Source organism: Solea senegalensis, linkage group LG8 (assembly GCF_019176455.1).
Source record: "Solea senegalensis isolate Sse05_10M linkage group LG8, IFAPA_SoseM_1, whole genome shotgun sequence".
NCBI classification, from domain to species: domain Eukaryota; kingdom Metazoa; phylum Chordata; class Actinopteri; order Pleuronectiformes; family Soleidae; genus Solea; species Solea senegalensis.
The window spans coordinates 12,983,009-12,997,638 of record NC_058028.1 but is presented as its reverse complement, the minus strand read 5'-3'; the positions used below and the strand labels follow the sequence as shown (position 1 = coordinate 12,997,638).

Below are 14,630 nucleotides of genomic sequence, written 5' to 3'. Positions count from 1 at the left end.
TGTGCAGTGCATTCTTCATAACCATTTGCAAGTTGCCGGCACAGCAACAGGAGCAACGTGGGTCTGTCTTGCCCAAGGACGTAACCCACAAGACCCAAAGATGACTTGCTCTACCGATGAGCTGTACACTGCACTTCTTATGTCTTTGCTGCTGATATCTATGAGGAGTGTGAAGTTCTCCCTTCTATGTCTCTCACTCACCCGGCGGCATGCCGATGCCATAGCCCTTGGTGTCCAGCAGTCCTCCAATCTGAGTCAGGTTGCAGTTCCTCTGGCGATAATACTCGTTCATGGTGCTTTCTAGCAAGAAGGCGTAGTTGGATTTGAGGACGCGGGCGATCCCCTCCTCCGTGCTCTTCACAAACACACTGGGCTGCTTTGAGTACATGAAGTTCCACATGCGCTGATAGGTCTGATAGCGGGAGTTCTGCAGATGTCAGAGACCAAACAGAGCAAACAAAAGACTGTCTGTCACAAATACATGTTTTAAACTTTTGGTGGGGGAGAATTTTTAACAGATTATTTCCAGCTCTCTGATTCTCTGACTGTAATACATCTGTTAAAAGTGTTTTTATTTTTTCTTTAGCACACCTTTTTCTATTGGTAGTAAGTAACATAAGCCTCAGACAGCAGAAATATCATTTAACATGCCCAGCTGCTCTCTTCTTTCTCTTGGCTTGTCCTTTATTATTTAGTTATTCAAGGTTCAGTGGATATAAGAGCACCAACAAAGACGAAACAAACATGTCTTATTCCTCTGCCATCTCATATATTCTCTGTCTCTCTCTCATGCAACACAATGTGTTTCTGTCTATTGTTGTTTTTAGTCTTTGCTTAAGTCTGAGGTCAAATCTTGAGAGTATGACAAAGAAAGGACAGAGCCTCATCTCTCTGAGGAGAGGTGATTGAATGGTTGTGGAGGAAAACAGACAGGAAACAGATACAACATGTGGTTAGAGGAGGCAGACAGGAAGGACAGGAATGTGCTCAAGAGGATAACATCACCGATGGCCCATTGATCACAGAGGGTATTGGGGTCAATAAGTGTATGCACCTGAGATCTAATACTGGGGTCAATCTGTGTATAAGACTGAGATGAAGAGTATTAACAATGCATCACATGCAATGATGTGTGCAGCCTCTGACCTGGAAGAAGGTCATTGTGGATCCTCCATGCATGGTGCCGTACTCTATCGCCGTTTGATCTGCCAAGTCGTCTACTGACTCAATTGGCACCTCCATCCTCTGGACTGTCAGGAAGGCAGCAAGGTTTGCAGTGTAGGATGAGATGATGATTAACGTGAAAGCCCACCTATGGAGGACAAGAACATATGTACTCACCTTTAAAAGCATTTAAATGGAAAGACAGGCGGATAAAGATGGATCTTCTGGGCGAAAATGTTAAAGGATTAAGAAAAAAAAGAGCACACCTGAAAGCAGAGAACACTGCAAGATGTTCAGTGGGTGGGGTGGGAGTGGGTGGTAATGGATAAAGATGACAATGCTCAGGTTTGATGAAAGGAGGTGAAGTTTTGCCTGCAAAGGCCGACATACACGGATAATATGCACATGCAAAAACGACAATACTATCATGTTTTAAATCCTGAGGTCTACAGTGAAGCTTAAAAATCACATTAGAGATGAAAATGCATTCAAACAAGCACAACATTAAAATGGACCAGAATATGATGGACGCATACCTGTGTGGATTTGAAAGCTAAAAACAGATTTTTGTAACTAAAACTCACCACACTCCGCTCACACAGCGTGTGGACAGAGCTCTGGGCGCGATGGTGGATCCTTGCTGCATGAAGCCTCCAACAGGGAACCAGAAACTGTTGCCAAGGGAGTACTGGTTGATCAGCAGGTTACAGCGACCCTTAAGACAGGGGTGGGGGTTGTACCACTCATACGGCGTCAATCTGGAAGAATGAGACAGTGCAGTTCGATAATCGAGGTGGAATGAAAACCACATTAAGTATTCTAATGAGAGCAAAACTCCAGAGACGGAGAGATGGAAAAAGAAGTGTGAGTGAGAGACAGGGAGCATAACAACTCCAACAATCAACTGAGCACAAAGTCACCTTGACTCTCTAGAGAGAGAGAACCAACCTGTTTCTTATTCCCCATGTGCTGCCTACTTTAAGAGTGCTGCTGACGGATATGTAATTGGTATGTTAAAAAGTCGTGGCATGAAGGTTAAGTTATGTGACAACTATGTTGTGTGCTAGACTGCTGGAACTCGTCATTTGCTCCTGTCAAAAGGAAATGAAAGGATTTAAGACGAATACTCACCTGACTGCAAAGACTGCAATCAGCCTAGACATTTTAATTTGGATTTTTCATTGTCCTCTAACAAAATACACCGATCAACAGTGTACAAGCACAGTAGTGTATTTAGGAGTTGTGACAGTTCCCTGCTTGTCCACCAGGTGTCAGTGTGATGCTGGAGAGCGACCACTTAGGGACTATCCATGTCACTGTGATGTGAAAGATAAACTGACAAGAGAAGCTTGAAAACACACACCTGTCTCTCACACCATGTCCCCCACAGATACTCTTTTGTGTTTTTACGTCCAACCACTTGTTTGCTTTCTCTCAGTTATCTGTACACAGTGAGAACTTTACCTGGCCACTAGAAAGAGGACACAGCTGACTGCCAAGTAGGCCAGAAGCATGAAGAGCCAAACTCCAGGGGAGAAGGGATCGAGGAAGGAGAAGTAGCCTGGTCTGCGTCCCTAAAACACAAAACACACATACACAGAGTAAAGCTAATTAACGCCTCAGCTCAGGCCAGGCGACCCCCAGGCCAGGATTCTGTCGAAAAAGGAGGCGAGAGATTAAATACTTAATCGCCATATATTTCTTTGTTTAATCATATTATTGCTATTCAGCAGGTGCCAAGATTAATTAAGGTGAAATATATGTGGAAAGAGAAATTATTTTGCCCCAGACCCAGTTTGCGTTGTGGGAACATTCACCTCCAGCTGTATGATATGGAAAGGATGTAATGGTGACAGTGAATAAAGGGATTTCAGTGGGAGCAGCAGAGATTGTTGCGTCCCGAACTGATATCAGTACAATGATATGGATCTTATTTGAATGTAAACATTCATATCAACACCGTCCCACGCAGCCCTGTACACTGACACATCACAAACCAAAGTTTGTGCGTCCCAAATTCTCACTCAGAATAAGTTAATTGACAGCTACTCCCTATTAATTGGTATTAGTATGACTTTACATTAATTTATATTTGGTAGGGTATTGAGACCAATCCTAAAGAACAATTAGAGATCAAAATAATTAACAAAGACAGCAGTCACCATGTGCACTAAGTTGCAAGCGAGAGAGAGGTCAAATAATAATACATTATTGACTTCCTGTATGACTGGGAGTGCACAGAGTCCCAGCACAGAGGGGAAAAAGGGGAAGAGATTAATTGCATAGCATAGCCGTGGTTATGGATTGGTTTGGGCTGGCAACCAGTAGTCAAGGAGATAAAATGACATGAAATAAGGTTGGCCGCATAGAAACCAGTGGGAATATAGGGGCTAATTTTCTAATGTTTCATTATCCAGCAGCAACAGCCATTGTCCTCTAAGTGAAACCCATTACTGGTGAACCAGTGCCAAGTACACAATGATTGTGTGTAACCATTGAGGTGTGTGTTTTTTGCGAGCCCATGTTCCCAGCATGCATATTCAGCCTATGGCCTGATTGACCATACATGAGCACATGAATAAAAGCTGCTGACACACAGATGCGTAGCCATCATCGGTTAATGGCGATGAAATTGTGACGGTCGTGAGAGGACAGTTAAAACGGTGAAGGCAATCAAACTACCAACTGTCCAAGAGTTGTTATGAGATGGATGCAATGAATCATGTAGAAATCCCTGTATTTAATTTCTGTGTCAACAAGAAACACATTTGAGCTCACCTTAACCAGTCCAAATCACTTTTATGCAAAAATAATCCATTAGGGACTCACCGGGGACTTCACACATGCCAAAACATTGCTGTAATACATTTTTAGAAGCCCTCAAAAATCTAATTTGCAGCAAGGGGGTGAAATTATTTTGGTGGGAATTTGTGATGAGAACTGAACCTTCATTTAGACTTGTGTACATGAAAATTCATGAACGCATCACTTGCAAATTTGCCTGGCTGAGTGAGGAGGGAGGGGGGGGCAGGAGAGGACAATGAGATTCCTCAAACTTTGTGGGACAATTCAAATCTGTCTGATCTGTAGTGATGCTGATGATATCTGTCTGGAAATAGAGCAGTGGAGTGGTGAAACACACAAGTGTATTCTCAGGAGTGGAGGACTGATGCAAAGTGACAATCTCTGCCAAAGCTGCTTTGAGTTGGCACTGGCTGTACACGGGTTCCAGAAGTGTGCGTGCTGACATGGTCCAGTTTGGTGCATGCTGAACCAGCAATTTGCTAACTGCTCGCCCCGCTTGTCCACATCTTAATCTCCCTCCAAGGTGCTGTTATTAAGATGAAGGGAGCTGCAGAGACCTGGTGCTCCCATCCTAACAGATGGTGGAGAAGTGAAGGTGCAGAAGAGCAGTTCAGTGATACAGGCGGAGGGAAAACGGCAAGAAGAGACCAGGGGGGGGGGTTTGTTAATCAAAAGCATTTAATAAAGAATGCCGTTCTTGTAAACAGAAACTCCTGTGTACCACTTGTGATAACACAGACCAGGAACCAGGATGGTGTTTTTAATGGCGTCTGTCAAGGCAATGTTTTTAAAGCTGTGCTGATCAATATTTTTTTCATCCTGCATGCGGTGGAACAATGAGATCTTTAAACAATGAGTTTAAAGTCAACAGGGTTGGCCATTTAGTCTTAAAGCAAAAAATGTTTTACTCTTCATTTTAAAGTCCAACTGTCTCTCACTTTCAGAAATACCAAGAGGTGTATTCAAATGGTTCAATCTTGTATGATTCCTGTAGATATGGATTTAAATGAATGCCAATAGTTGGCTGGATGTGTAAACATGACAAACAGTAGTCAAACTAGCTTGATAAAGGTAGTGATGTGCCAGCTCATTAAATGCCAGTTTTGAATTAGTTGTGCCACTGGAGGCAGCACAGAACTGATAGACCGAGTCCTGTTTTGTGTGATGTAATTATGTAACAGTGCATTTGCCCTTCACAGGGGCTTAACACTGATTTATCTCTGCGATTGAGGGCTCTGTATAATTGACATGGGCACATAACTTATGTACACAAATATTGTGTACTGTATTCAGCAAACTGACTCCCAGTCCAACCAAATGACCCACAATGAGCAGCAAACGCACACTTGGAAGGCTCGACATTTCCATCGCTGTGTGTTTGTTTCAAAGCTTTTCAGACGCCTGTCTAGGCTGTCAGTCATCTGCAGCACAGCAGATACAGTACGTGCTCGGACGACCCAGTACACCAGGGCTGAATACAGAGGCAGCAGGTATAGCTGACTTCTGGCTGGGGAAAGCAGCAGCAGCCAGGGCAAGACTGATAGTTCCTGCTGAATGTGAGATATACTATAAACGTAGAAGAGACAGACCGCTCTAAAAACTCTGACAAAACGATGTCACAAACTGGGAGCAGTGACTTTAACAGATATCACCGCACATGAGTTAGATATCAAAGATAAATCTGTGGAAATAAAGCACATTTCAAAGCAGAACTAGCACTAAATGTGAGCGTAGACTACAGCTACAGGTTGGACACACATAAACAGTCAATTCTGTGTTTAGATTCTATTTATTAGTACCAGGGGAATCATTTTATAAATGTTTATCGTCATGATAGGATGATAAGAGGGGGTGAGGCAAATCAAAGGAGAATACGCGGACGTAACAGAGGGTAAAACATCCTTTATGACCTGTTTTTATGAATACATCTAAACAAACAGAATAGTGAGGAATCGCTGCCGTCAATGGTATGTGGATATCAATTTTTCTGTTCAGCACACACCTTAAACTGTCCTTGTTCTCTGCATTCATTCATTCATTCTCTTCCCCACAATGTTTCTCTCTGGGGATTTGCCTGCATACCAGGAGGGTGACTGAAGGAGCTAGTGAGGTTAGCCAGTCAAAGATTTTACCTAGTCATCCTCCCTCTTGGTATTCATATCACGCTGTCGCCCCCTGAGGCTGCCTGCCTGAATACCAACTCACTGAAGGAGACTTTCTCACTGCCATTTCAACTCTCACTCTCTGCTGCTCACTTCCCTGCTCACATGTGCCCATCTTTTCTCCACCGTTTCTCCTTCTACCAGTTCCTTGCTCATGTTCTATGCCGACTTTCTTCCTGATGGTTTGACATACACAGCATGCTTGTGTGGGTTTTTGTATTGCATTTGGAAAATGTGCGCATGCCAAGCTATGTTGACCAAGCAGTTATCCAATCAACCAATGATGTGGTAGCAGTGCAGATACAGAAGAGTGGGGGAAAATGTGACCTCAGTGGCTCAGTAATGATGCCATGACTGTTAGTGCCGGGTTTGAGTATATCTCAAAATGAACTCTTGCTGACCGTGCACATCCCTTGATAATCACAATTTACCACCTTCCACTGGAACAATACAGCATGTCACAAAGCAAAGGTTGTCTGGCGTAAACTGGCTTAATGAGTTTGGTGTACTTCAGTGGCCTCAGCAGTCAGATCACAGTTAGATTACCAGACCTGAATGTAATTGCACACCTCTGGGATGTGGAGAGATTTACAGCAGGAACGTACAGTTCAACAATCTGCACGATTGGCGCGATGTAGTCACGTCAACACGGACCTACAGTGCAATGAGACCAGAGGCTGTTTTGAGAGGACTCTGTATAATTTTTTGTGCTAATGATGTGTGCCTATATGCATGTGTTCCTGAGTATGTCTTGTTTGAGGTGGCGTGTGTAGTGAGAGTCAATAAAGCTCTTTATGTCAAGCGCTACCCTCGGGGCAGCTGCTGAGTATAACACAGCGTCCTCGCAAGCCTAATTAGCTACTTTATCTAATGAAACACCACTCTCTCTTCCTCTTAAACACACACATGAACACATTACGTCTAATTCATCAGAATAAAGCAAACGTTTAAATGGTACATGGGACACACACACACTGTAACTTGGAACGTTGGCATCTTGTGACAGCATTTTCTTTTGGTTTTTTTTCAAATGATGAGTGTAAAAAGAGGGCGGGAGGTTGACAGTAGCTTTGAGTTATGTCTGAGTTCATAACTCTTCTGCTCTACTCAGGCCTGCAGCGACACATTATTGCACTGGCTGCTGAGGTAAAGGTGTGCTCTTTTCTTTGGGGTGCAATTCTGATGTGGCCTTGAACCACTTTCTCTTCCAGAAGAGAAAGCACACTGTATAAATTACAATACTACATGACTGTAAGAAGTTCATGAATACAAATCCTTAATCAGACACTGAAGACTAAGGCATGACTGCCGGAGAAGCCAGGCAGGCAGAGCTTATCTTCTGCAGACGAGCTGCAAGCTCTAAGATGAATTTCTATGTTTTTATTTTTGTCATACAGCGGTATCAGTCGACAACACAATGGTGATCCTCCAGGGAATCAGCATCCTCTGTAATAAAGGGTTTTTGCCACTGTTCTGGACCCCCCGGGGAACTAATACAGGAAAAACATGTATTTAGCTCAACTTAGTTTAACTGTCTTTGGTCTGAAATTGGCTAAAAGGAAGTAAAACAATTTGCAACACACATACGGGATTTAGCCTTTTTCCCCAAAACATTGTTATTGAGAAAAATGTTGTCCTTTCTGTTGGGCTCAGAATGTGACAGAGCTTTAAGCAATATGAAATGTGTGTTTGTGTTTGTACTCTTGTAATAGTTACCTCTTGAGGACCTTTTCTGGCATTAACACTTAACCTTGTCAGGGCCATTAGTCCTCATGGAGAGCAAAACCTGGTCCTAATGAGGCAGAACCTGATTTCTGAGGCACTTTAGGATTTAGGAAATAATAATTTAGGAAATAGAGTTTAGAGTCAGACAGAGAGTCAGACAGGCATGTACAATAGCTTTGAAATGACAAAGAGGAGAAAGGGAGATTCAATTATAATCAATGTACATAATTATAATGAATTCTCAACAGGTGTTTTTATTTTATTGCATTCTGCATTGTTATTGATGAGACAGAAATGTTCATTTACAAGCTACAAAACCTCCTTGAAGAGATCACTGAGCATCAAATCAATAGTCAGTGGTTTAGAACTGAAGAAATTCAAATAGTGAATTGTACAGCCATGCTAGGGGACCGCTCTGATCTGAGAAAATGCCACAAGGCAAAGAAACATTAAAGAGAAGATGAAAAAATTGGGAACTGAACGATAGAGACACATGTTGGACACCTGTTTTCATTTCCCCTCTTATCACGTTTCCTTCAGCTTGTCCCTCTTCTGGGGGTCACCACGGCAGATGATGAACAATGAGCAATGACTTGCTCAGTGGGAACCCCTTGTCCTTGCGGATTTGACACACACAGCAACCCTCCAGTACAGGCCCAATTCCCTTCTGCGCGGCCAAGTGCTGCCTTCCCTTTTATCATGTACCTTCCTCTTTTCTTGCCCTCGGTTCCAAAACTCCATATACTTGGACTGAAAGTAAACTTGCACGTACCATTAGTTTTCAGTATTCACTGTGGTCTTGCTTTGTGCCTTTGATCATTTTGTGAATATACCTATTAGGATTGATGTAGCTGAAAAGTGTCATGTTCACGGCAAGATATTCTATTAAATGTACATTAGTGCGTGAACAGCTAATGGCTTCTTGCCTTTTCCTAACAATGTTCAGTCATGACAGGACAAGGAAGTTTTTGATTTTATTTTTGTTTCATTTTATATCAAACATTTTATATTACCTAGCAGGGGTTTATTATAGGCTGTGCACTGTCCTTGAAATATAATTGCAAATAAAACAGACCAGTTGGAACCTTTTTACACACAAGACAAGCTTAGCACTGGGCGGCTTCACTAAACCCTGCTACCTTATTTGAGTCTCAATAATAATAACTGTTTATGATATAAGATGTATACAATATAACAATTGTATAATTTTCATAAGAGCTATTACTATGTAGACTTTATTAACATCTAAAACAATCTACTTTATTGCTTGTCTTCAGTAAAACAGTCAACAATGGTGACGGCTCACTTTCATTAACACTACAGAGCATCTGCAAGCAATTTTGAAATAGTAAAGCGCTGCACCAATGCTTCAACAATAATTTCAACAGCTCTTCTCTTTTATTTTTTACACTAAATGTACTATTAAATCTGTGTTAATTCAACTCTGTGACTGTGTGTGTGTGTGAGCCCTGAGGGACATCAGCTCCAGATCACCTTCTCCTGCTGACTCCCTGTTTGCATGTCTTGTACTTCAGAGGTGATATGCTACCCACTGGCCCATTTGACACAGCACCTGCTGCGAGTATCGACTGATTTCCCCCAACTGTTGCCACTCAACTGAGTCCCTCAGTGCAACACATATTAGTGTTGTTTGCAAACCATGGAAAGGTGAAAAGAAAGAAATGAGAGCAAGAAGAAATGTGAGTAAACGTCCCTCAGGGACACTAATGCTAACTTGTACTTGTGCGAAACCTAAGTGTGGACTGTGGCCAGAAATACAGTGGTCCCTGCTGTGTCACTTTGGGTTTTGGGGGAGAACTGATGATTAATGGACCACTGACTTAGCGGACGCTGGCTCATTTCCACCTGCACTGCTGTTATTTCTTTGCTTCTGTCTACAAAGCATGGTTGGCTTTTTTATTTATTTATTATTTTTTTTTATGAATATAACAACCAAACCTTATTGAAGGACAAGTGGAATGCAACTGTGAAAGTGCCACATTTATCAGGATGTTCACACTACAAATCATGCCATCTGGTTGTGGCAGGAAGGGCAGGGGCGCAGCAACAGAAGGAGGAAATGAACAAACGCAGTGGCAATTGAAAAGAACTGGACACTGTTAAAAAGCTGTGGCTGCAAGGACAGAAGGGAAGGATACAGGAAGGATAATGAAGAAAAAAAAAGAAAACAAGGCCTAAGTGATGGGATGGGGAGAGTAGGAAGTGGAGGGTATAACCATGAAAACACACGACAGGATGAGTGAATGAAAAAACAGAGGGATTTCAGCAAATACAAGCCAAAAAAAGAAGAATGGGTATTGAATGGGAATGTGGTATGTCTACATGTTCACTCACTGGCCACTGCAAATATGTAATAGCATCAAAACAATTATTAAGACATGGCCAAGTCAACCAGCTGAAGTTCAAACTGAGCATCAGAATTTGGAAGAGAAGTGATTTAATTCACGGATCTAGTATTTTCAGAAAGCGCTGATCGACTGGGATTTTTACACACAATCATCACTTGGTCAAAGGAGAATAACCAGAATGGTTCATCCATCCATCCATCCATCCATCTTCTACCACTTTATCCTCCACTTGAGTGTCGCAGGGGTCGCTGGTGCCATCTCAGCTGACATAGGGCAAAAAGGCAAGGAACACACTGGACAGGTCGCCAGTCCATCACAGGTTCACATAGTGACAAACAACCATTCACTCTCACACTCACACATATGGTCAATTTAGTGTCCAATTTGCCTAATCCCTAAATTTGCATGCTTTTGGAAAATGCACACATGGGGAAAACATGCATGCAAACTCCGTGCAGAAAGACCCTTGAAGAACACACAAAACATCAAAGTTTGTGTTTTTGTGGTGGTAGGAGGTAACTCACCAGGTGGACACGGTACATGATACTGATACCAAGGGTCATAAAAGGCTTGGAAAAGTCAATGACTTTTTCGCGCTCTGCTGTGATGGTGAGTCCCGCAACGGCCAGGTCAGCTTTCTGAAACACAAATGCATACAGTCAAAATAATTCTGAACACCGCTGTGAGGAGATGATTTAAGAGCAACAGCACTGTCTGAGGTAAGCATAAACCTGTGCTTTGTGCTGAGGGGCACAAGGAAATTCAAGGTATCCATTGTGACTGGCCAAGAGAGCAGGATCATGACAAATCACTTGGCAAAACAGAGGCTGATAAATCACGCACACATGCACACACATTGAAATGGTCAGTGAGAGTTGACGACCGGATGGCTCCCATCCAATAATACAAAGTGCAACTGCAACAAGTTTTTCATCTCCCAAGGAGCAAAGAGTGAAAGGAGCAGTGCATTGCTCTTTGTCTGCTGCAGGAGAACTAAGCGGATTGGGCGACAGAGAGGAATGGGAGGAAAAAGAGAAGGGAAGCAAAGCTGCAGCACCGCAAATCCACAAACACACAGTTTCTATGTCGGGGGAAGAGAGACAAAGAGAGGGGACATCAGATTTATACAAGAGAGGATTTCGCATGGTTTTGTTACGATGTGCTGTGTAATGTTTTCAATAAGCAACCATCAAGAGATTAATCTAAATGCCCCAGTCCTGTTTGTCTATGCTTCAAAAGGACATTACACTTCAAATGTCCACTCTCTTTAACCATGAAAAGGCTGAACAGTCCACACTGATGTCTTCTGCTGGCCTATCTTCTGTCCACAGGCTTTGACCCTCAAAACATTGTCTTATATTTTTCTCTACATTCTTTCTTTCTTGTATTTTACTTTACATTTGCATTTTGCACTGTATTTATACTTTGTAAGGTGACCTTGAGTGTCCTGAAAGGCGCCTATAAATAAAATGAATTGCTATTATTATTATCTATCCTATCTATCCTTCAATCCATCCATTCATAAATCTTTTCCATTCTCAATAGTACTTGCAGGGACACAGATATCTGTTGGGAGAAATATGCTTTATTTCATATCCATATTTTTTTTAACCCGGCCACCTTCCTCAATTCCTCTCTAAGCCTTTAACCAAACAACCTGAAGCCTTTGTGTCATCCCTCCAGACATCCCATGTCCCATGACTAATACCTTATCAAGCGCGCCTGGACTTTTTTTTGTCCACCCACCCGCCTTACAACTCAAATGCTCAAACTGCTGAAATTCTGAAGGTCAGCCTTCCGGAGATAACTTACTGGGGGACGAGAGTGGTGGCAGGCAGTGACAATGATAAGAGCAGATACTCCTTGCTTTACATGTATAATGACTTTGCCCTCCATTAACTCACAGAATTTAGATACATCACCACCAGAATCCCATAAGGTTGATTCCCTTTCCCCCACTCCATAACTGCAGCTTTCCACTTACTTTTTTCAAGGGCTGCTTCACTACTGTTCTTTCCTCTCTCCTGTGCTCGACACCCCTTACATGACCTCATCTAAATGTTAACAGCTACAAACAGCATAGCTGCAAGAATGTAATATCTCACTGTGAGATGTAACATCAACAACACAGACAGATTTCCGGAGGAAAGTCTGTGAAAGTCAGCCCACAAGGCTCGAGGAAAGGGAGCTGACAGAGAACAAGCCACCAACAAGCCGTGACTGTTTTAGAAAATACAGTGGTTAAGCTGAAAAGGCCAACTGTTGAATGAAAAAGTGTGAAATGACGGAATGCTGCTGGCGGCGAGCTGATTGAACTCTTTTCTGTGCCCTCAGAAGTGCTGTGGTTGCAAATATACATGATGAGTTAAATATGGTTATGGAGCTTGTTTGCAGGCTATTGATTCTCTGCATGTTCACTGTATATATTTACATACCCTTGAGATAAGCTCTCCAACCATGCCGGTCCATGTTCCGTTAGCCCCGGGGACCCCGTACAGTCCATCACCAACTAGACGGATACGATACTTGAACTTGAGGATATCTGCCAGCTCTTTGAGCATGTCCACACAGAAGCCTTCATATCGGTCATTTCCCTCCATTTCCTGGTGGTTCCGCCGCAGCATTAGATACGGATTTTCCTGAGGGGGAAAAAACAAGAGGCCATGAAGGGCTTTAAAAACAAGCATTAAAAGTCTGAAATCAACTCTAAAACAACCAGTGGAGAGAATAAAGTATTGGAGTGATGTGCTTCCGTCCAGTTGAGTTTGTTAAAAGGCGAGCGGCCGCATGCTGCAGTAATTGGAGGCGGCTCCGAGAAGACTGAGTGACACCAACATGAAGGGCATTACAAGAGTCCCGTCTAGAACTAATGAAAATCACAGAGAGTTTAAGTGGGAAAAAGTAAGTGCCAGCATTCCTCCTTCCATCACATGCGGTGTGTTAGTCTGCCGTTATTACTAAATCATTACACAATAAAAGGTACCAGAAGACAGTGTTCACGACTTGTATTTGTTTAAATATTTAGTCCACATTAAAAGAACTAAAAATTGGACTCATATTTCACCTTTTGTCAACTTGTACATTTAAATTATCCTTAATATTTCCAGCAATGATTTAAACTTCAAGCACAACACAGTCCATTTAGTTTAGTTTTAATTTAGTGTCTTGTTATTATGTTGTCGTATAGCTGACAACACTTTTGCACAGGCACACTTTGCATTACCGTAGTTAAGCGACAGTTTGTGCTATCAGAAAACCTCCAACGGTTTCTGAAAGCTGAGAAGTTGCACGTCACAGCCAACATGTGGTTACTATGGTAATTTCCCCCATGTTGTAGCAGGAAGCCGGAGAATCAGCGTCTTTGTCACCAGAGAGGAAAGAGTGGGAAGAACACCTGTACATAGTTTCCATTTTTGGTAACTTTTTTGCACATTGAGAGACAGCAAAACATTGAGCGACTCAAAAAATGTTAAATACGTTTCATAATGTTCAAATTTCAAATTTATCCGTGTACAACTGCAGTGATTTTCTAAATAAACCTTTTTTGTTTTTCTTCATTTTAAATTGTTAAAACATTTAATAGTATTTTAACATGCAGTAAATAGCAAATAACTGCCAGATATTGGAAGTTATTCTGGAAAAATGGGCAAAAGCACTTAGTTACAGGACATTCTCTGGTGCTTTTATGGTTAAAATAAGCAAAGAAAAGTCCATTTTGATATTCTTCTTCTTCTTCCTTTGGCCTTAGAGGTCGCCACAGTGGATCATCTGCCTGATAAAAATTGCTCTTGTTTGACAATAAAAATAAAAACTCTCGCGACAACAGGTGAATGTGCACCTATAATACTTTCCTGAGTGCACTCCAAGAAACTATGATTTCTGGGCCATCATGAATTTGCCAGATTGCTTAAACAGACTGAAAACAGTCAAACTGAAGTACTGGTACTGTGTACAGGCCCACTTCAAGTACTGCTGTGAAATAAAAAGAAAGATTCTGTCTGTGTGTAGAGAGACTGAAAAATACCACGTAGAAAAATACCACGTAGCATATTTCAGCTTGGGCCTGACATTGAAAGACATAAACACTGACTTGTCACAAAAATATGGCATTGGGCTGCAGTTTGAAAGATTTAGGAAACGTCACCCACATAAAAACATCTAAAAGTCAGGATATCTTAAGACTATGTTCAGCCTATATGACTGTGGTCATGACTTCGTCCAGTTCTTCTTGTAATCTCTTGGCAGCGCCCAACAACTTAATGAGTTTTATATGATGTTGCTGGAGTTTAATGAACATAACATGAGCCACTGTTTTAGTCAGGAGGAATGGTGGAGGTTCATGCGAGGTTGTGAGGTGAGAAAACGGATTATTTGTGAACCTGAAGCACAGCTCAAGTGCTAAAAT

General features: G+C 42.1%; 1 protein-coding gene across 1 annotated transcript in view; it reads right to left on the bottom strand.

The window, feature by feature from the left end:
* grik4 (glutamate receptor, ionotropic, kainate 4) overlaps nucleotides 1-14,630 on the bottom strand; it is a 240,088-nt gene that overhangs the window by 3,742 nt on the left and 221,716 nt on the right. The window contains exons 13-18 of the mRNA XM_044032697.1: nucleotides 12,661-12,864; nucleotides 10,750-10,863; nucleotides 2,629-2,738; nucleotides 1,749-1,922; nucleotides 1,147-1,312; nucleotides 202-427 (exon numbers count right to left, since the gene is read on the bottom strand). Of these exons, the coding sequence (XP_043888632.1) occupies nucleotides 202-427; nucleotides 1,147-1,312; nucleotides 1,749-1,922; nucleotides 2,629-2,738; nucleotides 10,750-10,863; nucleotides 12,661-12,864 (994 nt within the window). The remainder of the gene's footprint in view (nucleotides 1-201; nucleotides 428-1,146; nucleotides 1,313-1,748; nucleotides 1,923-2,628; nucleotides 2,739-10,749; nucleotides 10,864-12,660; nucleotides 12,865-14,630) is intronic.